Consider the following 22209-nt stretch of genomic DNA (forward strand, 5'->3'; position numbering starts at 1 on the left):
TTGCTGGTAGGCTTCCAAGTTCTTTTCCTCCCTTGTGAATCAATGTTTTTCCTGTACAAATACCTCAACACTCTCAGAGCCGATTTACTTTCTTCCATATTCCTCAGTCGTTCTTCATACACAATTTTACTGCGAGATTCGCTCACTTCAAAACTAGTCCAGCCCATATCACCCTGCGCAGCTTCATTTGTAGTCTTCCCGTGAAAGCGCAATGCGAGGCGTCCCACTGACCTTTGGTTCCCATCAAGTCCTGATTCTACGCCTGATTCAAAGCAAACGACCGCTTTTCCAAAAGTCAGTCCTGGAACCATTACACCTTTCCACATACCTCACAGCTCCTCGTACCTATTGTATCCCCTTAGCGCTCTGTGCTTCATTTTGGCTGCATTTCTCTTCCCATTCACTGTTATTGTTTTTTCCTGTGTTTCCATATATCTATTGCATTCGTTTATGCACATACGAAGGTATTTATATACTGTTATCCGAGGTATTTCCTGGCCCTGTATCGCCACTGTCTGTTCACTGTTTTCATTGAATGCCATAACACCTAATTTTCGAACAGTTAATTTCCAGCCTAAATCCTTGCCTTCCTGTCCACAGATATTAGCCAGACGTTGCAAATCACTTTGCTTGTTAGCTAGCAACCCAATGTCGTCCACATAAAAGAAACGTGGAAGCCGCTGCTCTACTACTGTACCCGTCTGTTCATATGAGAGATTAAAGTCGATATTACTTCCTTCTAGCGCCCTCTTCGTCCTCACCATGTACATCATAAACAGCAGTGCGGATAGAGGGCACCCCTGCCTCAGTCCCTTGTTGATACGGGCTTTCTCATGGCTCCTCAACCCTTCCTATTCAAAGCAAGGGGTATTTTCTAGGTAAATCTATCTCAAAAGCTCTAGACATTCGTCACCTAAGCCTTCCACTTGGTTCCCCTGGTTGCTATAGCGGCACGCTCCCTAGCGGCGGAGAGCGACGCCGCACTGAGAACGATTGGTCATTAATCATTCCACTTGACACTTGCGACGAGCGCAGTAGGCTGAACAATGTGCCATTCGTCATAGGGTTTGACACTCTTGCTAATGAATCCACAAGACTAAACTCTTTTACACCAGCTCCGGAGACGAATTATTTTTCTTTTTCGACGTGACGGTGTGCGCGCACGGACGCAGAAAATCTGCCAAGGTAGCCATACACAGGTTCGCTGTAAAAAGAATCACGTTGTTTTGCTGCGGACCACACCGGAGATGCGTGTCAGTGTTTGGGCGTGATAGAAGCACGCGGTATTTTGTGCCATTATGTCTTGCGTGATTTCCACTTAGGCCTACATTGGTACGAGAAATATTAAGGCAGTTTTTATTGACTTTTCAAACCTCTTTCTAAATACATCGTTATTGTTTACCTATAAACCCTGGCCTTCAAGAGGCTACTCTTGCCCATAAACATGCTTTTGACGCCTGCTTAGATGGCTTCATGTTGATATTGTAATGCGGCGTAATATGCAGTTGTGAGATATTATTGACAGGAAGAATATATCACACTTAGTTCAAGTCCTTTCGCTAACTGACCGGTGTCCTAAAGCTCACTCTTGCGGTGGATCGCATCACCTTTAGTGGTATTGGTGAGGTGGGAAAGTATTTTACTTTGGTCGTACCCTTTGGATTGCACATATTTTAGTGTACTTCATATACGCCCTTCTATAGGTCAAATTTTTTGGCCAAATACATGGATTCCACTAATCTCTCATTCAATATATTCCGCTAATTTGTCGGCGCCTTGAGTAGATTACTCCCCTACATGTTGGAATGGACAACGGAACCACGACATTCAGTCGTCTTATACCCTGATGTTCTATGTCCCATCAGTAGATCGCCAGTAATGAGGAAGGGTAAGGCGTTCACTTGTATTAATACAACATTGGCATTCGAAACATTTTCACCATACAGGCGAGGCTTCGTCATTTTTCAATTTATTCTCCCTGTCTAGCTGTTATGTTGAGCTACAACGAACGGCTGCGTGAACTTCGTCCGCAATTAGACCTTAATAGGAAGCAACGAGAAGGTGTCACAGGGTGCTAAACAAGAAATCAGCACTGCGTGAAAAAAAGCGAAATAAATTCAGGCTGTTCCTTTTCACAGTATAATCTCCAAGCGCGAGTTCAGCGCAATTTGAATCTGCATAGCTGGCAACGCAATTTTACACCATTTTACTGAATGGCCCTCCTGGCTTCCGAGTGGAGCATCATTTGCCCTGATGGGGGCGACGTCCCGCAACCCTGCATTACTGGTGCGCAGTGTTGCGTGGCAGCACTTAGGGATCTTATTAAAATAGCAAAAGAACTCCACGTGAAGCTGTCCCCGACATATATGTACTAGTTCATGCAGGACTTTACTTACTCGAATATAGTCGACCCCCGCGTATCTTACTTACCGAGAAATAAAATGGTTTGAGTGTAGGTCAACCTATATTTTTTAAACATAAAAAAAAACTTTAACATAACACACGTTGACTTACCGTAAGCTCAGCTGCTAAATCTCGCTTGTCGATGCCACAAGCTGTACCTTGTCACAACAACCACAGAAGTCATTTTTGTCCGATCCTTCCTTCACGGCTCCGCAAGTGGTGTTGTCCTTGGTGCCTTCGAGTGCTTTGGACTTGCATCATTTCTTAAAGCCCATATCGGCGTTCTCCACTCACAGATGCCGTGGACGCAATCCTGGAACTTAGCTAGCTACTTATGCTAGCTTTGTTCAGAAATATAAGTCAAAATTCTTTTTTTTTTGGATAGGCCTGTAGGTCAATCTGGGCAACATTTCCGATAAGAGAAGGCGAACAATATTCGAATAAATCCGTTAAATAAAGATGATTGTTTGGTGTAAATAAGAGCGTGACATATTTAGTTGTGTCAGTGCAGTCAATTATGTTTTGTGAATATTTTAGCCTGTCTGTAAATTCACTCCCAATATTTTTTTTCCGCTGGTTTCGTCGTCGTTCTGGCGTTCTTGGCCATACTTGGTCCTTACGCCCCAAGCCATCAAAATTTATTAACGTCGTCATTATGCAGGCTGCGTTGCGCTGGCTGCAGGATAAGGAAGCAGGAAAGACATTACGGGAGTTCCTCAGTCGCCACGGCCACCGCTGCATCAATGAGGTAAGAGCTTCTTATTTTCGTTACGAAGTAAGCCAGCACGCATTTATATAACTATAATATGACGCATATGCGAGAGAAAGAAGGGTGAGAGCTGGTTGCTTAGGTGTCGGGATTCGTGGCTAAGGGGTGTGAAAAATGAGTTCACACTATTCAGCAAAAAAGAGATGTAGTGCTATGGCTGACACACGTGCCGCTAAAATTCAAGTGACACGCATGCAACCTTAAAAGTGCCCTGATTCACTAAAAAACGCAGCTAAGTAGTTCTTGTTTATAGTACTAAACTATGTTTGTGCTGGTTGCTTTCGTATTGCTTGGGCGCTTCCACTCGCACCTACAGCATACTGCGCGCGGCGACAATCTTATCGCCCTTGTACATTATACGGAACCCCACGGCGACGGCGACGGCAGATATGCGCCTGGAGTGTCCCTATAACTCCTTTCGCAATAAAATGGCAGAGGTGGAGCCACGTGCCCACGAAAAACATGCCATTTCGCCAAGCCAAAGCTCCCGGCTCCACCGGAAAAAAATAGCTCCTGCGCCGGCGGGACGAGCGTTCGTCGTTAATCCACCCGATCGCCAATGACGACGACGCTGTGTTAGGATGACCCGGCGGTAAGCGCTAATAATCTCGACGAATTCTCCGACGACAGCGCTCAGACCTGCTTGAGCGCGTTCGGCGCGGGAAAAGAGCGATCGAAAAAGAGCGCGCGCTCTTTCGGCCAGTCGACGACAACGCTGCTCACGAGGGTGGTCTAGAGCACTCAGAAACGACCAGCCGAACATGTTTAAAATTTATATAAATGATATACATAACAATACAAATTTGTGCATTCGTCTTTCTGTTTGCGATCGCGTTATCTGCGCCATTGTTACTAATCATGCTGACGTAGGTTTCCTTCAAATAGGCCTTAATATTATTGCGCATTCGTGTGATCTCTGGAGCGTGGAATTGAACATTTGCAAATGTAAAACAATGAGAGCATCCCGCAACCACACAACTTTCCCTTGCTATTCATGTACTCGCAATACCACTGAAAGCTACTCCGTCCTATGTGTGCAGATTGCTAACTTTTTTTCGTGGTCTGATCAGCTTGACAACGTAACATCCACAGCCAGTCGTATGCTCGGTTACTTAAAACGAAATTTTTCCCGTGCACGATCACCAATGAACAAACAGTTAAACGCCGTTCACGTACGTCCTGTGTTTGAATACGCTTCATCCATGTGCAACCCCAGCCAGGAAACCCTTATAAACGATCTCGAAGTTGTCCAATATTGCTCGGTGCGTTTCATAGTGCCGAAATATCGTCGAATGTCAAGCGGAGCTACCTTAAAATATAGCTCTAATCTTCTTTCCCTTGCCATGCGCAGAAAATTATCTCTCCCCTGCTTTTTGCAAAAGACCTATTATAACAATCATGTACTTAAGTCGCGCTGGACACAGCCTACTTACTCCAGATCATCTCGCCTTAAGCATCATTACGAAGGTCATATTCCTCGAGCAAGCACGTAGGACGTAGCTTTCCTTATTACGCCCAAAACTTGCCCCGACAAGAATCATTTGGCCGCCTGAACCGCTGCTCTAACTAACCCTGACAGATTCCTTGAAGCGGTTAACAGGTCCTTTTGTCATTTTATGTATTTATTCGCTATTTTTGCAGGTTACTTTGATCTAGCATTTTTATTCTTTTGTGTTGGTATGCGTGTTTTGCGCAAAGACCTGTATTTCAACAACTTTGTCATTTGAATTACCTTATGGTACTTCAAATATTTGTGTTTTTTGCCGTTTTTGTGATATTTCTTTTGTGTTATTTGTCCTTGATGAAGAGAGAGAGAGAAGGGAAGACGGAAAGGCAGGGAGGTTAACCAGACTGAGTCCAGTTTGCTACCCTACACGTGGGGAGGGGAATGGGGAGTGAAAGAGGGAGAGAGAGAGAGAACTTAGGTGTAGGATGTCTATAGTCGGGCACTCAAGTCTGTTGCCCTCAGGTAGCGACAAAGCGCTCGAACTGCTTTCTGGGCCAATGAGCTGTGAGGCCAGGCTCCCAAGATCTTCGCTTCCGTAAATGGCCTGTCATCCAGTCTATTCAAGGCACACAGGAGAGTCGCACGTTGATTATCGAAGCGAGAACAGTGGCACAGAAGGTGACTGATGGTCTCTTCACAGTTGCACTTAGCGCACATTGGTGAATCCGCCATTCCAATACGATAGCTGTAGGAGTTGGTGAACGCTACTCCTACCCACAGCCGACACAGCAGTGTTGCGTCACGTCGTGGAAGGTTCGCTGGTAATGTAAGGTTCAGTGATGGGTCGAGGCTGTGTAAACGACACTTAGAGTTCTGTGGTGTATGCCAGCAACCTAACGTGATTGTACGAGCGAGACTGCGAAGCTCTCTTGCAGCGTCGACTCTGGATAAAGGTATAAGGAGTGTCGGTGAGCCAGCCTGGGCACGTCGGGCAGCGTCATCGGCGAGGTGATTACCAACGATGCCACAATGTCCCGGCAGCCACTGAAATATGATATCATGTCCTCTTTCAGATGCACAATGGCAGGTTTCGTTGATTTGTGACACCAGCTGTTCATAATTGCCACGTCGTAAACTTCGCAAGCTCTGGAGGGCTGCTTTCAAGTCACAAAATATTGCCCATTTGTTGGGCGGTGCTTTTTCAATGTATTCGACAGCAGCGCGAAGTGCGGCCAGTTCGGAACCTGTAGATGTCGTTACATGTGAAGTCTTAAACTTGATGACGACCGATTGAGATGGTAGAACAACGGCGCCTGTAGAATTTTCCGAGACGGAACCATCCGTGTAAACATGAATCCGGTTAGCGTATGAACAATGCAGAAGTTCCAATGTGATCTGCTTGAGAGCCGCGGTGGTCAGGCTAGCTTTCTTCACTATTCCTGGAACAGCAAGGTACACTGGAGGCTTCTTCAAGCACCACATAGGGGATGGCGTTCTTGTTGCGGGTGAGTGCCTCAAAGATAAAGAGTGCCGGTTAGCCGCAACTGATCTGGAGAACGCTGCCTTGGGTCTTTTCTCAGGAAAGCGAGCGAGATGGTGGTCAGGTACTCTGGATATATGGCGAACATGCACCCGGAGTGCGTCGATATCTATATAGGTTCTTATTGGGTGGTCTCTCGCGGTGGCAATTGTTGCCACGGTTGAAGCATTTCGAGGTAGCCCCAGACATGTTCGTAGGGCTTGGCCTTGAATGCTCTGCAGGACATGGATGTTAGTTTTGCTAGCATTGGACAGCACTGGTGTGCTGTATCGCAAGTATCCTAGGAAGAGCGTCCTGTATAGTTGAAGCATAGATGCCACGGATGTGCCCCACGTTTTACCGGCAAGAAACCTTAATATATGGGAGATAGAAGTAAGCCTCTTCTTCAAGTATGTGATGTGGGGGCTCCATGAAAGGTCTCTGTCTATAATAACGCCTAGGAATCGGTGAGTTTTTGCGTAGGAAATTGGTTGGTGGTCAATAGAAATGGGGTACCAGGTCATGGGCTTGTGGGTAAAGGCGACTAAGGCGCACTTCTCGGTCGAAATGCTGAGGCCTTGCGCACGCAGGCACGATGATGTTAGGGTCACTCTTTTTTGGAGCCGTGCACGCACCTGGAGACGTGTAACTGCCGAGGCCCATATGCATATGTCGTCAGCATATATGGAAAGGTTTACTGTATGTGGTAGAACGTCGGCAAGGCCAAGGATTGCAAGGTTGAACAAAGTGGGGCTAAGAACCCCACCCTGAGGGACGCCAGGGTTAGTGTAATGGTCAGCAGTTCGGCCATCTGCACTGTGCACAAAGAAGGATCTTTTCAATAGATAGCTCCGAATCCACCGAAACGTGCGTCCACCAATTCCATTATTTTCCAGGGCATCAAGGATGGCTTCATGCGTTACATTATCATAGGCGCTTTTCACGTCGAGGAATAGTGCAACCGATATACGCTTGTGGTGTTTTTCTTGTTGTACAGACGTGACTAGGTCGATGACGTTGTCAATAGAGGAACGGCCTCTTCTAAAACCAGCCATGGCATCGGGGTATACGTTGTGGCGCTCAAGATACCATTCTAGGCGGCTGAGAATCATTCTTTCCATGACCTTCCCAACACAGCTGGACAGCGCAATGGGTCGGTAGGACGCTAGGTCAAGTGGCGACTTTCCAGGCTTCAGGAGTGGTATCAAGCGGCTGGACTTCCACCGCTCAGGAATGACGCCATCATTCCATGACTGGTTATAACATTCCAGAAGTCTGCTTCGGCCATCTTCACCTAGGTGGCATAAAGCAGCGTAGGTGATGCCGTCTGGTCCTGGCGACGATGAGCGCCTGCATGAGGCCAGAGCAGCGTCCAATTCCTCAAGTGAGAAGGACACATTCAAGTCTGGGAAGCGTGTCGCAGGAACCTCACCCAGAATTTCGCTATTGATGGTGACCACGCTGCCCGCAATCTTCACACAGAAGTCTTCGGCTATATCGACCTGTGAGCGGCCTTGATGGAGGGCTAGGGCTGAGAATGGGTGTCGTTGCTTTGGAGACGAGCCAAGGCCGCGCACCGTCCTCCATATGAGAGACAGTGGCTTGCGGGGGTCAAGTGATTCGCAGAACGTTTTCCACCGTTGTGCCTCCAGACTGTCCATACGACGTTGGATTTTCTTCTGTATACGTCGAGCGACTCTAAGGTCATGAATTGACTTCGTGCGCCTGTATCATATCTCGGCTCTTCTGCGAATAGTTCGAAGTCGCTCAAGTTCCATGTCAAAATCCGCACGTTTTTTAGCGGATGTAAATGTGTACTTAGACGATTCCAGTACAGTTGTAATAAGGTTCTCAATGGTGCCGGTAAATCCTTCTTTGCATGCCTCTTCCACCTTTGTCTTATACGTTGACCACCTTATATATGCTTGTCGGGAAGTACAAGAAGAGAAGCTTCCAAATCCAGTGATACTTAAGTAGGTTGGAATATGGTCACTACCATGAGTCTCGATGTCAGAGAACCATCGAACATTTTGACCAAGTTGCCGTGACACCAAGGTCAAGTCTAAGCAACTGCTATAGTTCGAACCACGCAAGTACGTCGGACTGCCATCGTTCATAATGCTGAGTTCATGGTCGGAAGCAAATTCCACAAGTTTCCGGCCCCTGGAGTCTATTCTGGAGCTTCCCCAAGCCAAGTTATGAGCATTAAAGTCTCCCGTGATAATCCAGGGTCCAGTAGTCGCCGTCAAGATGTCTCGCAATCGGTCGCCGTCGAACCGACTATATGGGGATATGGAGGCGCCGATAAGAGTGAAGGCCACTTTATTCTTTGTAATGCGGAGACACACGTATTGGTTTCCATGATGAGGCTGCACCGAGTGGGGATTGTAAGTCAGTTCTGTACGGATGTAAACAATTACTTTGCTGGATTGCCCGCACGTCGACGCCATAAAGGCTTCGTATCCAGAGAGTCTTAGCGCTTTTGACACGTTCGGTTCACATATTACCACTACAGGAAATCGGTTCGTGAAAACGTATTGGCGGAAACATGAAATCCGTGATTTAAGTCCTCTGGCATTCCACTGGAAAATCGTCGCGCTAAGCACTTCATCACGGAGTGAAGGCAGTGGAAGAGCCATTGTGCTTATGCAAGATTTGCAAGCACTGGGCTCAGGGCATCCAACACTTGCAGTGCGCTTCGAGCTGTTGGCGTATTCGAGTTGCCCACAAGCGTGCGAATTGTATTTATCAAAGACTTGAGCATTGTTGCAATTCGGCGGTCATGCTCTGTCAGCTCATCTGGGTGAGGGGTGAGCATTGTGGTGTCTTTCCTTGTTGGGGTTTTTCCACAGGGCTTATCCTTGGCAGTGGTGGCCATTCTACATCCACGGCATTCTTTTCAGATGCTCCGTTGTCTATACATGGTTTGGAAACATTCTGCACTGAGGTTGGAGCAGATTCAACAGCAAGAGGCTGTACGGCACGCGTATTCTTTGTGCGGAGAGCAGAATTCCTTGATGAGCGTCTGCGACGAGAACGACGTCGCCTGACATCAGCAGCTGCTTCACGATGTGTCGACCGGTCCCTCACCATTTTCTTCAAGATGGAGAGTTCTCGCTTAACTCTAGGACATTCCTTTCATGAGGCATCGTGGGGCCCTTGACAGTTCGGACACTTATAAGTTTTTGCCTGGCAGTTGCCTGCAGAGTGTTGTGCTGCACAGCGGGAACATATAGCAGACTTTCCACAGACGGCGCTCACGTGGCCGAATTTCTGACAGTTTCTGCACTGAAGCGGCTTGGGAACAAAGGGCCGGACAGCATGGCGAAAATGACCTATCTTCACATGCGATGGAAGGCAGTCACCTTTAAAGACAATTTTCACGCATCTGGAAGTTCCGAGACGGGCCACCTGTAGTATGTGGGTCCCATGATTGGCAGGCTTTATCAAAAGTGGTAAATCCTCGCCTGAGATGGCCGCATCAATGTCATATATGACGCCTGTAGTAGTTTCTTTTCCCATCGGGATGATGGTACGGACGTTCATGCCACCGAGAACAGTGACAGCTCGCAGAGAATCTAACGCCGACGCTTGGGCGACGTCTACCGCGACAATATTCTTCCGAGGGTTGACTCGTACGTCCTCAATGCCATTTGGCAACAGTCTCTCGAGTTCAACCGATGCAACTTGCCTGTTGAGGAACCTCATGTTGTCGGAGGGTAGCACAGGTAAGAAAAGGATGGTGTACTTCGGCGAACTCTGCGGAGTCCTCATAGTAGATGTGTCTACAGAGGCCCTAAGCATCCGCCGCTTTGCTTTCTGACTCAGGACAGTCACGTAGTCGTCGTCGGAGCTGTCGTAGCTCTCGGTCGAGTCTATCAGGGTAGCCTCGCTGTCGCTCGAGAGGCTGTTCCGCTTCCTTGAGGTTGCCGACGCGGGTGTCGCTACATCAGGTGGGAGTGCGGGTGGTTCCACTTCCATTCCCGTCGGGCAGGGAACAGCGTTCCCCGGAAGAAAGCGAGAATTACCACAAAATACTGGTGACGGAGAACAAACACTCAGCAATAGGATCACTTCGTCGTCTTCCGTGGGAAATTTGTAAGTGTTATTTCAGTGCCCCTCCCCTATACAATGCCATAGAGCCTTGAGGGCACAATAAATAAAAACCTAAATAAATTCTATGAGGCGCATTGCATAATTGATGTCCTGCATCATATACTGGAACACAGTCTGCACTGCCCATTCGTGACACCTAGCTGTTCCGCACCATTAATTGAAAGAGCCCGAACGGGGAAAGAGAACCAGTTTTATAGAATTCCAGCATAGCGAGTAATTGTCCCCGCCTCGCTCCCCCATTTGTGAGAAGAGTTTTCTAAATCAAACTTCGTGGAGTAGAAGCACAGTATCGAATTATTTGGGGAAAAGGTCCTTATTTATTCCTGAATGGTGTTCTTTTGCTCTGGTCAAAAAGGGGCAGCCATTCGTTGCGCGGATCTGTGTGCATGGGCATGACTAAAGCAAAAATATGTAGAAGTTCTGGTTTTTAAAGTCAGGTTATTTCGAGCAGGCAGTGCCCGACACACAGAATGTATAAGACTACTCAAAATCACGAAACACGAGGAGTTGTAAGCAAGCACCGTCAGGTTGAGTGGTTCCATTACAAAGTACATAGCCCAGAAACATGTGGAACAGTTTCTTCAATTTTTTTACACATCCAGGTGCTTACTTTCACATTTGTAGTTACACAAGCTAGTGTTGCAGTCAATGTTCGGTCAGTCTTTCCTATATTTTAGGCGCAATAACCTGGTAACCATATGATCATGTCCTTCCACTGGTTGACCGATTTTCACTTGGCTGTAGAATGCCGAGTTGAATTTCTGATTGTAACCAACACTGTTTGATGCGCCTGCGTAGAAAACAATATTTTGCTTATCTGTTTTACTTTTTTTTCAGTTTGACGTTTACTCTAAGACATGGGCCATGGACCCAAAACCGTTAGTGAAGAACCTTCAGGTACGTATGCCGCAATGCTGAGCAGAAACTAGACATTAACACTGCATGCTCTGAGGCAATGTTGGTTCCTGGCCTTCAAGCTACTTAGTCATATGACATATTAAATAGATGGTACATTTCGCGTGTCGTCTGCTGCTTTGCAATATTGACGATAGCGTGGATTACGACAGAAATGCATCACTGCTTTGAAGTTGTAGTCACAAAAGTTTCGAAACTCTCTAGTAGTATATGCTACTGGTCGCCTCCATCCCCCGAAGCATACTCGGGCAGATGCGGCGCTCCCCGGGGTCAGAGGTAGAGGACAAGCGCGCAAGCCAAACATGCGACTCACTCTCGGAGGAGGAAATAGCAGACGCGAAACCACGTGACTACTGCCAACGTCCGATGTTTCGCCTATCCAAATCTCCCGCCACTGCCGGAAAAACCGGTGGGCGCGGGACGAGCGTTCGTCGAGACGCCAGCATGCAGCGGCATAGGTTGCCTAGGTTACAGTGGGCCTTCGCCAGCAGCAGCGACGAGGTGCTGCTACGACTTTTTGATCTCGACGACTGCTCCGACGAGAGGGCTCGGAGCGCCTCAGAGCGCTCGAAGATGGAGGAGAGCACTCCAGAAGAACCAGCCGAACGCAGGGCGCGCACGCTGTTTCTACCAGCCGAAGACAACGCCGCTCGCGAGAGCGCTCCAGAGCGCTCAGAAACGACCAGACGAAGAGGGTACAAGTGTGCAAACACTGGTAGTACAGCTGGTGTCTTGTGTTTAGTGGAAATTGCCCGGATATTATGGACAAATCATTTATCTATTAAAATAGCTTTGAGCAGTTCCTGTAGTGTGTACATGGGTACATGCAAGGAGGCACTACAGTAAAGTAAATAGTACACTGGGGGGCTTGGTAATGGTTCTTGTTTTGGAGGGTTGCAAAATAACTGACACAGAACACAATAAAGACATATTTTATTTATTTTTTATTGTTTACGACAAACGAAGCCCTGAATTTCAGCTCACCGATGTTATTCCATAGACGATTATATATGTCACTTGGTAACTCAGCGAGTCGCTATAACAGGAAGAACAAACAGGATTAGTTTAGCATAAACTGCGATAGCGCCGAATCGAAAAGAAAAAGAAGCAATTGCACGTTTTCGTTGTCATCAAAAACCTATTTGAGCTATTGCACAGTCCAAAATGTTTATCGACGACTGGCTGCCACACTTGGACTATTTCGCAGCTAAGAACAAGTAGCGAGATCAATGCTGGAAGCTTTCAATATAATCAAAATATTGTCTAAATGTGTGAGTGAGTCACGTATAGACATTTGGCCTTTGAATTAGCTCTCTTAGATCTTTGAGGACGATGAAACGTGCAGTTGTTTCTCTTTGCGATTCGCGGCTATCGCACTGCATCGTTTTTTTCTTTCTTATTTCTGCTCTTTCGCTTCCTCTTATACGTGCAGTTGTCAAGTTACACATATAACCGTTTACCGAAAAGAACAGTTAGTTTTTCTTTTAATATAGAATTTTTAAGGATCATCTATGGCAAACAGCTTAATTTAAGTCCTTCAGCTGAATACTCTCACAGGCAAACATTGCTTCCAGAAGAAATCGAAATGCATATTTTACTCATTATCAAATAGTGAATACTTCTATGTACTTATGGCGCATATGGTAATTAACGAATTGTAGCCGATGAGCTCGGAAGGCGTACCCACTTGGAACGAATTTTCTGCATTACACAAGTTTCGAGATAATATATTTTGACAAGTGTGGCGAAATGTATCGGCGTTCCAGTTAGTGTGAAGTTTCAATGCATAAAATAGTGTTTTCTATAGAGTAAGAGAGACTGTGCAGTGAATTCTTACCGCAAGTTTGACGGCGCTTATCTCGACACTGGTGCCATATTCAGGATTTGTTCGAAGTCACCGGCTACAATTCATAAGTTTCAAAGTCCGCCGTAATGTACTTAGTAAAAACTTCATTAGTAAACGATATTTTAGTCTATTTCATACATTTTATTTATCCTGGACCTGACCGCCTGTTTCAATAATGCGGTCGATGGATTAGAATTAGGCTATCTGCCAGAGGCAATTTTTTAAATGTTGTAAATCTAAAAATAAAAAAACTATATATGTGGGGGACAGGCGGCTCGCACATGCGCGGTGCTTGGGATTGTTCACTACCTTTAAAAAAAGCTCACCCGCAAATATTCTGTTCCCTCAATCCAAACCTATCCCTGAGTAGACATTTAGAGTGCCCATCTTTGGCACCCGTTCCTGCACTGAGCGTCGGCGTCCCTCGGCGTAACCGAGCGAACGAGCACAGCGAAGGATGAAAGAGCGAACGCGGAGCGCATCGGCGGATGAAAGGCGGCTATACCAAAGAGAGCACGAGGAGGAAAGCGAAAGAGGAGGGTGCTGGCGAACCTTCAGAAGGAATGCAGAAGAGGAGAGTATGGCGAATGGGTGATGGGGAAAGCCTAGTGCCGCACGAGACGTGCTTGACGGCTGCAACCAGGCATGCGGCGAGCGCGTCCACCAATACCATATATGAAAACAAAGCGCTGACGTGGGCTTCGGACCCACTAAGCCTGCATTACTTTGCCTGCGCCGCCGCCGCTATGGGATGCGGTACACGTGAGCCACGCGTTCCCCCATTCACCCTTTCTTTCTGAACAATGAGCGACGCAAACGGTGAAATGGAATGCTTCGTCTGCCGCTGCTACCGAACGAACTGGCCGAGCAAAGGCTCAGCGCCGCTCAGCGCGCTCAAAATTCGCATTATGAAGTATCCTAATCGTCACTCATTTTTTTGAGGAAGATGACAAACAACCGCTTTGGGAGTGGTTTTCTACTGCGCCGATGTGGTGAGCCTACACAGCGTGGTCATTCGGTTTTTCAATGTTTTGCTACTTACAGGTCATGACAGGCACCGTAGACGCGTACACCAAAGAGCCTTTGCCGATAGAAGAAGCGGTCGATAGGCTGGACATCAAGTTGACGTCTTTCAAAAGGTCAGAAAGTTTTCTCATCTCAGGTGTTTCTTGTAGAAAACATAGTGCTAGACGGCTTAACATTACCCGCTGTGCTAGCTTAGTGGCTGTTGTGGCGACGCGCTGCTAAGCTGGAGGTTGCGGCTTCAATCCCGTTGGTGCAGGCTGCATGCCTATGGAGACGAAATGCAAATAAAAAGCGCTCGTGTAATGAGCACCTATTTATGGAGCATTGCAAAGCCACAAGTTGACAAATTTAATCCGGAGTCCACTAATACGGCCTGCCTTGTAATCACGCCGTGGTTTTGGCACGTGCAACTCAAGAATTTAGCTTTGATGCTTAATATTGAGCCTCTAACCTGCCAATTTTCTTTTCTTTCTTCTTTAATTGTATTTATCGATGCAGGTGTATGAATCATCATCGGCCGCCTGCTTCCTGTCCACTCTCCAATTACCCCTGTCCTGTGCCAACCAATTCCAACTAGCGCCTGCGAATTTCCTAATTTCATCGCTCCAGCTAGCCATCTGCCGTCCTCGACTAATCATAATAGAAAGCATATTTAGCGCCAGCAAACAAGGAAGGAAGGGAGACGACAACACAATGCGCTAACTTCAACAACTTAATTTTCAGAAAATACACCTATATAACCCATGCTCCGTGGCGCCACCTCATCCAAATCTTAACCATCCAAAAAAGCCGTCTCCTTATCTAACAAGTCGACCGAAGGGGCACTAACACACGTATCACTATTCCGCCAGATAGCCTGAGCATCAATCATTTCTCGCACTTCTTTATCTTTGTGCTCCGCAAGTATCCGGCAGGATCCATGCACCGGCGCACAGCCGCATTCCTGACAGTGAGTTGACAGATGACCGTATTGCTTATTTTTCACGTTTAGGCTATGTTCCCGTAATCGGTCATTCTCGATGGGGTCTCGAGCAAAACACCCATGGTCTCACATGTGCCGGTTAAGCGCGCAACTTCGTTTTTGAGGCAGAACAGACCGTGTGTTTTGCCAGCGGAGAAGGAAGGTGGCTTTGCTGTCCTCAAGGAAGGTGATTTTAAGACGAAAGCCTGCTCTGCGTTTGCCTCTGTGTTCGACCAATGTAGTAATGTATCTCTCAGAAAAATCAAGCTAGAAGCAAAGCGTCTTTGTAAGAAAGCAGACCTTAGTTAGTACGTGAAATTGACAACGCGAACTCTGGTTGCCTTCAAATTATGTTTAGTGCGAAGACGCACAAACCCGATTACCCATTAAGTGTAATAGTTTCAGAAACAGGGTCAGGGCAGAAAAAGCTCGCTCTTTTCTTGCAAGAAAAGCTCGGAATTCTTAACATTGACGACCTATTTTTGGTTAGGAGCTCTGCAGAAATTGTAGATTTCGTGAACGAAAATTCTTACAAAAGCTTATCAGCTTGCTCCTTTGACATAAAGGACTTGTACCATTGCTTGCCTCAATAGAAACTAATAACTTGCGTAGAAGAGTACATAGACAAGTATGACATGGTTTCGTTCCAAAATTCAGCCGGTTTGTCCGTTCAGAGCTTTTTAGACATGCTTAGTTGCTACCTTCACTCTACATATGCAGCATGGAATGACGACATATTGTCACGTGGAAGTGACGGTTGAGAAGGCAGAAAAACTGTGATTAACGAAACGAGAGTTCTATTGGGCGAACTTGTGCCCTCAAAAACAGGCTTAGCGGCGAACACGATCGGCGGTCGTCGAAAATGTGATGAGCGGGTCAAGCGCGTCGGCTTTTATACATCAATCGTCGAATGTTCCAGAGCAATCGCTGGGACCCGCGTGCCTTCCACAAAGTTCCACATTATTCGCGTCGCCCACACATGCAATCAGATAACACAAGTTGCGGTGAAAGACAGTGGACGGAACCATCGATAACATTCCAGAAACTTCTTTTACATGCAGGCGCGTCCTGCGCTGTGCGATAACATTTGTTAGGCGGCGAGAAGGGGTTGCCCGTTAAAGATAAGTACACGTGTCAATATTCATTCAAAAGTAAGCGGTTTGTATCGGTTCATGTTTGGCGCCCATACTAAGGGACATTTTTTTTTTGCTCACCTTAACAAAACCTTTCCCGCACCTTGTCGGAGCACAGGGTGGTTAAAGTTGTCAGTTACGTTGACGACTATCTCGTCCTTCTTGAACAATAATAATAATATTTGGGGTTTTATGTGCCAAAACCACTTTCTGATTATGAGGCACGCCGTAGTGGAGGACTCCGGAAATTTTGACCACCTGGGGTTCTTTAACGTGCACCTAAATCTAAGCACACGGGTGTTTTCGCATTTCGCCCCCATCGAAATGCGGCCGCCGTGGCCGGGATTCGATCCCGCGACCTCGTGCTCAGCAGCCCAACACCATAGCCACTAAGCTACCACGGCGGGTTTCTTGAACAAGACGCACTTTTTACAGCCGGCAAGCTTTACTAAATCCCGGCCACGGCGGCCGCATTGCGATGGGGGCGAAATGCGAAAACACCCGTGTACTTAGATTTAGGTGCACGTTAAAGAACCCCAGGTGGTCGAAATTTTCGGAGTCCTCCACTACGGCGTGCCTCACAATCAGGAAGTGGTTTTGGCACGTAAAACCCCACAATTTAATTTTTTAAGCTTTACTAACTTTTTTCTGCAGTCCTTAGTCAACTTACTCTAACGATTGAAGAGCGCTCCGATAATGTGCTGCGTTTCCTAGATATTCAGCTCGAGTTCATGGAACGGTACACGTGTTGGAAATATAAACCTAGAGCTAATAAGCCCCTGTTATCGTATCGGTCAGCCCACTCGAAGCTCTTCAAGAGGAGCATTGCCATCTTATGCTTAAGTGATCGATACGGATCTTATGGAGTGATCCATAAGATCGATACGAGTCTTATGGATCACTCGGGAAGGTTATCAGCAGCAGAGTTTCCGGAATCAGTGCAAGTTTCGGTCGCAGAAGGGCTGCTAAAGAGGATCAGGTCAGATAGCACAATTCGGGACGCGGCAAGTCAACGGACGGAGCGCAGAAGGCAGGTAGCGGTAGTGCCCTACCAGCATAGAACGGCACATAATCTTAAGAAAATGGCTAGCCCGGTGGACACAAAAGTAATCTTTTCAGCACCAGAACAGCTGGCAAAAATATGTCGATTAACGGACGCACACCGTAAGCCAGCTGCCGGATGCTCTACGAATCATCGAAAAGTACCAGTGGGTTGCGTAGAAGCTGTTGTATATGAGCTTTCGCTGTCCTTTGGGAAAAAATACATCGGACAGACAGGGAGATGTCTTAATGACCGATTACGGGAACATAGAATAAATGTGAAAAATAAGCTATACGGTCATCTGTCAACTCACTGTCAGGAATGCGGCTGTGCGCCGGTGTATGAATTCTGCCGGGTTCTTGCGAAGCACAAACATAAAGACTTGCGAGAGACTATCGCGCCTCAACCTATCTGGCGGAATAGTGATACGTGTGTTAGTGCCCCTTCGGTCGACTTGTTAGATAAGGAGACGGCTTTTTTGGATGGTTAAGATTTGGATGAGGTGGCGCCACTGGGCATGGGTTATATAGGTGTATTTCCTGCAAATCAAGTTGTTGAAGTTAGCGCATTGGTGGTGTCGTCTTCTTTCCGTCCTTGTTTGCTGGCGCTAAATTTGCTTTCAGTTTACCAACACGCCCAGCAAATAGCAATGCTAATAATAATAACAAAAATAATCCCTCTATCATACTTTATTTTGTCTTACAAAAAAAAGAAACACGATAAAAAGGCTAAAACAACTATAACAAAAATTCACCGGATAAATAAATGAGAGTATTAAACAAAAAATCGCATTAACAAGTATTTATGGAGCAAATAGTAAGCAATAGCACAAAATTTCATTAAAAACTCATGAAACATGTTCGGGCATTTGAAGAAGAAGGCAAGAGAGAATGTGGGGTAAGGGGACCGGGGGTCAGAAGACAATAAAGAAGTTAGAAATGGCAACATGATTCTGTTGGAATTAGACCCAGATGACAGGATAAGTCGCACGGTAGATCAGCGAGCTTCGACAATGCGACTTCGAAGTAAATCACTGTGTTGGGTTTGTATGCAAGACGCCGACTCAATGTCCCGATTGGGGGGTCATATTTGTTAATGTGCAACTGAAACAAGAGGGGCTGCGAAAATTTGGGAAGCAGTTGAATCTTCGCGATAGACCCAAATAGGTAGAATCGTAGTACCTCCTGCACTGATTCTGAAAATTTTGAACCTTTTACCATCATTGCCTCCACTTATGTGGTCATAATGGTTACTTGTGGTAATACGTAATATTGAAGAAAATATTCACATCGCCCCACGTGGAATTAGGGACGCAAAGCAGTCCTATTGTACGTGGATGAGTGCACCAGGATAATGGCAGCAAAACCTGGAAAGAAGGACGCCCAACACACTCTTCCCACAACAACACAACACACTCCTTTTGCAGTCTGAAGAAGTTTGACAACATGAAAGCACTAGTGCCAGACAATGGAGCTACCTTTCGAAGCCATAAGTCAACGAATGGGCTGAGCGACGACCAGTTACGCTCAGCCCTACATCACCATATAACCCAGGAGCCAATGGGCTAGGTGAGCAAGCTGTTCGGGACATCAAACATTGCATAAGTATGTACGCCTACTTCCCAGGCGGACAGAAGTGCTACCTTGAAGCAGCGGTAGCTGATCGTAACCGCTCCTATACAGCGTCTCTGGAATGCACACCGCCGTTTGCGGCTACTGGGCACCCAACCCATTTTCCACGTCTCCAGAAGTTCAAGCATGATCCGCCTGACTGAAGATAGAATGGACGAGGCTCAAATCACAGAGGGCCATTTTCTGTTGTTGAAACAGCAAGCCGACAGGAAATTTTACAGACTGTCTGGTATGTAGGTCCCAACGGTACGATGCAACAATAATTTATAGCAAATGTTCAGATGTTGTCACATCCTACCTGGTCGCCGTGGGAATGTGCCAGGCGATGAAAAGGACGCGGAAGTAGCGCGCGGGTAGGGAAACAGAGACGGCAACGACGTCGCGTTGACTGCTTTGATAAAGTGCTTTTTTACGTCCCCTAGACCGGCTTTCCCGTCTCCTACTAGGCCGTCACACTGGTGGAAGTGCTGGGTAGGATCGCCTTATGCTTGGCAGCCCTTCGCGGAGCGATGGATCCAACGCGGAATCACCTTCGTTCGTGAAAGCTCCTGTTCACCGGTACATTCGCCGCCTGTTAGGCCTGACGCCCTACTTGAACCTTTTGCAGGACGCTGCAGGAACGCATCTACCTACTTCCGCCATGGACACTGACACTCCATCGCAGGTGACACTGCAAAATCCTAAGATCCCAGAATGTTTCCATGGTGACGCTTTTGAACATGTCCAAGATTCGCTAGACAATTCGAGCGTGTCGCCAGTCATACTGACTGGGACTCCTAGCAAATGCTGGCTAACTTTACCTTAGCTAACATTGTATAATATCGGCAATGGTTATTTCATCTGTTTATTGTAACATACCGCATTCTTGTAAACTTTGGAACGGTTCATACTACTCCCCTCTGTAGTGCCCTCCTGGCCTTGAGGGCAATACAAATAAATAAATAAATAAATAAACAAATAAATAAATAATGTCTATTTTCCTCTTCAGGAGAGTGCGCGGATGTAGTTTGTGAACCTGGAGAGAAGCTTGAACACACGGGATGCCTTCCGCACCCTGCTGCTAGACAAATTCACTAGGAGCGACAGAAGAGACAACGCGCAACGCCTGCTCGATTTTCGTTTCAAAACCTAAGCGAGAGCGTTGCCATATTTGCGGACAAAATAGGCCCACCTTTTGAGCAGAGCACACCCGGAGAGGCCGAAGAAGAGAAGTTGTGGTATCTCTTGCGCGGAGTGGAAGAGGAACTGTTTGCTGGACTCGTGAGAAATCCACCGACGACAGTGGCCGAATTTACCAAGGGGGCTACCAATATTGAACGGGCACTACAGCAGTGCTACCATCAGTTTTATCGCAAGAACTCGCCGGTGAGCGCTTTAATCCTACCTGAGAACTACGGCACTTCTCTGCGTGAAGTCATCCTAGAGATTGTGCGCGAGGAGATCCGTCAGCTGGGTATTTCTCCCATCGCACCAGCGGTGGCCTCTATCGCTGATATCCTTCGGGAGGAAGTTCGACAGGCCGTTTCGTCGGCCGACTGGCAGGCGGTGCCGTGACGATTAACCCACGCGGGAGCTGTCTTTCGTCCACCTGCCGCCACTTCGATGCTGCTGACACCGTCAACCACTACGACGCAGCCATCACCGCCACCCCCGAGGCCCTATTTTCGAAAGTCACAGCCGCCGCCAGTTATGCCGTATCGCCGCCAGCCGATTGCTGCGCCTCGGTCTTACGGCGAATCTCTTGCCGACAATCCGCTTCAAAAAACGAATTTGTGGCGCACCGCTGACCGCAGGCCCCTATGCTTTCATTGCGGCGAAGCAGGTCATGCTTACCGCGCGTGCCACTACCGCGCAGCTGGGTATCCAAGGTTTCCCAACTAGAATTACCCTGTGTTTGATGCTGCACGTACCTGCGACGAAAATTCTACAAACTTTCGGCCGGAAGGTTCAGCGACGCCTCGATCGCGTTTCTTTTCTCCGGCTTGTTACACCCCACCCACCCGTCGCGATTTTTCTGACGCCTCTAGGGGCAGGTCCCCTAGCCCACGCCGGGGAAACTAGAAGCAGCGACCTCCATGTGTGAGGTTGGAAACCGTCTAGCTTTCCATGAGCCCCATCACCACCGATCGACGACTTTGAAACTCCGACGACTCCAACCACACCGCCTGTAACAGACGCCGTCAGCGCCAATCTGGTCGTACGCATTGCCGGCCGCCAAGTGGTCGCTCTCGTCGATACTGGCTCGCATTTTCAGATAATGAGTCTAAAGCTAGACAACAGGCTCAGAAAAGTGTAGACGCCGTGGACCAGGCCCAACTTCAGAACTGCCGGCGACCAGTTGATGACGCCGATCAGAAAATGCATAGCCAGAATAGTAACCACCGGTTTAGCCTTCTTCACCACCCTCGTCGTTCTCTTTGAGTGCTGCAAGAAACTTGTATTGGGAATAGATTTCTTGAGAGAGAACGGTGCAGTGAGTAATGTCCGCTACCTCGTCGTTATATTTTCTACAAGCTCAGACGACGTCGACCCCGCGGCACACCAGCGACCCCGCTTACGTATGGCTGACGACGACGTCACGTTTCCGCCGCGAAGATGTTCCCACGTACCTGCAATCTGCGACAACTTGCACATGGGGACTGGCGTCGTTGAACACGTCGACGCACTGGGACTGAGTCAAGGCATTTGCATAGCCAGGGCCGTAATTGATCTACTCGACGGACATGACAAATTTTCGCAGGGAACATAGACACATCACTAAAGGCATGGCTCTGGCTCACTTCGACGAATTTACCCTACTACAAGACTGCCTCTAAGTGCAGCACGCCGCCTCCACCGTGGCTATGCCTGCCCGTGTGGTTGATGTCAGTCCCACCTTATCACCCGTCGAACGCAACAGCATTCTTGAGCTCATCGATGAGTTTAAGAGCTGCTTCTCACCTACGTCACGAGTTAGCCAGGCTCTGTTCACTAAGCAACACATTGTCATTGAAGCCGACGCCAGACCGTTAGAACAAATCGGCATGGACCCTTTAGGTTCGCTTTCTCTGTCTACTGCCGGAACTAGACGGATAATCGTCGTCACAAGTTGTCTTACTCGATACGCGGAAACAGAAGCTATACAATGGGGAACAGCAGGCGAAGCAGCGCGATTTTTCATCGATGCCGTCGGCTTAAGGCATGGCGCTCCCGCAGTGGTCATAACAGACAGACACACTGCGTTCACGGCAGCGCTTCTCGATACCGTTTTGCGACTAAGTGGTACCACTCAGCGAAAGACTACGGCCCCAAATCAATGGGCTAAGAGAGCATTTGAATAAAACTCTGGCAGACATGATGAGTATGTACATCGACGTCGACCACAAGAACTGGGACGACATTTTACCGTATCTAACATTTGT

The 22209-nt window shown here is 47.5% G+C and overlaps 1 protein-coding gene across 1 annotated transcript in view; it reads left to right on the forward strand.

Moving 5' to 3' along the window:
• The window catches only part of LOC142576617 (rifampicin phosphotransferase-like), a 242139-nt gene that overhangs the window by 159562 nt on the left and 60368 nt on the right, over positions 1-22209 (forward strand). The window contains exons 30-32 of the mRNA XM_075686819.1: positions 3065-3151; positions 11092-11151; positions 14060-14154. Of these exons, the coding sequence (XP_075542934.1) occupies positions 3065-3151; positions 11092-11151; positions 14060-14154 (242 nt within the window). The remainder of the gene's footprint in view (positions 1-3064; positions 3152-11091; positions 11152-14059; positions 14155-22209) is intronic.

Source organism: Dermacentor variabilis, chromosome 3 (genome assembly GCF_050947875.1).
Source record: "Dermacentor variabilis isolate Ectoservices chromosome 3, ASM5094787v1, whole genome shotgun sequence".
In the NCBI taxonomy this organism is placed as follows: domain Eukaryota; kingdom Metazoa; phylum Arthropoda; class Arachnida; order Ixodida; family Ixodidae; genus Dermacentor; species Dermacentor variabilis.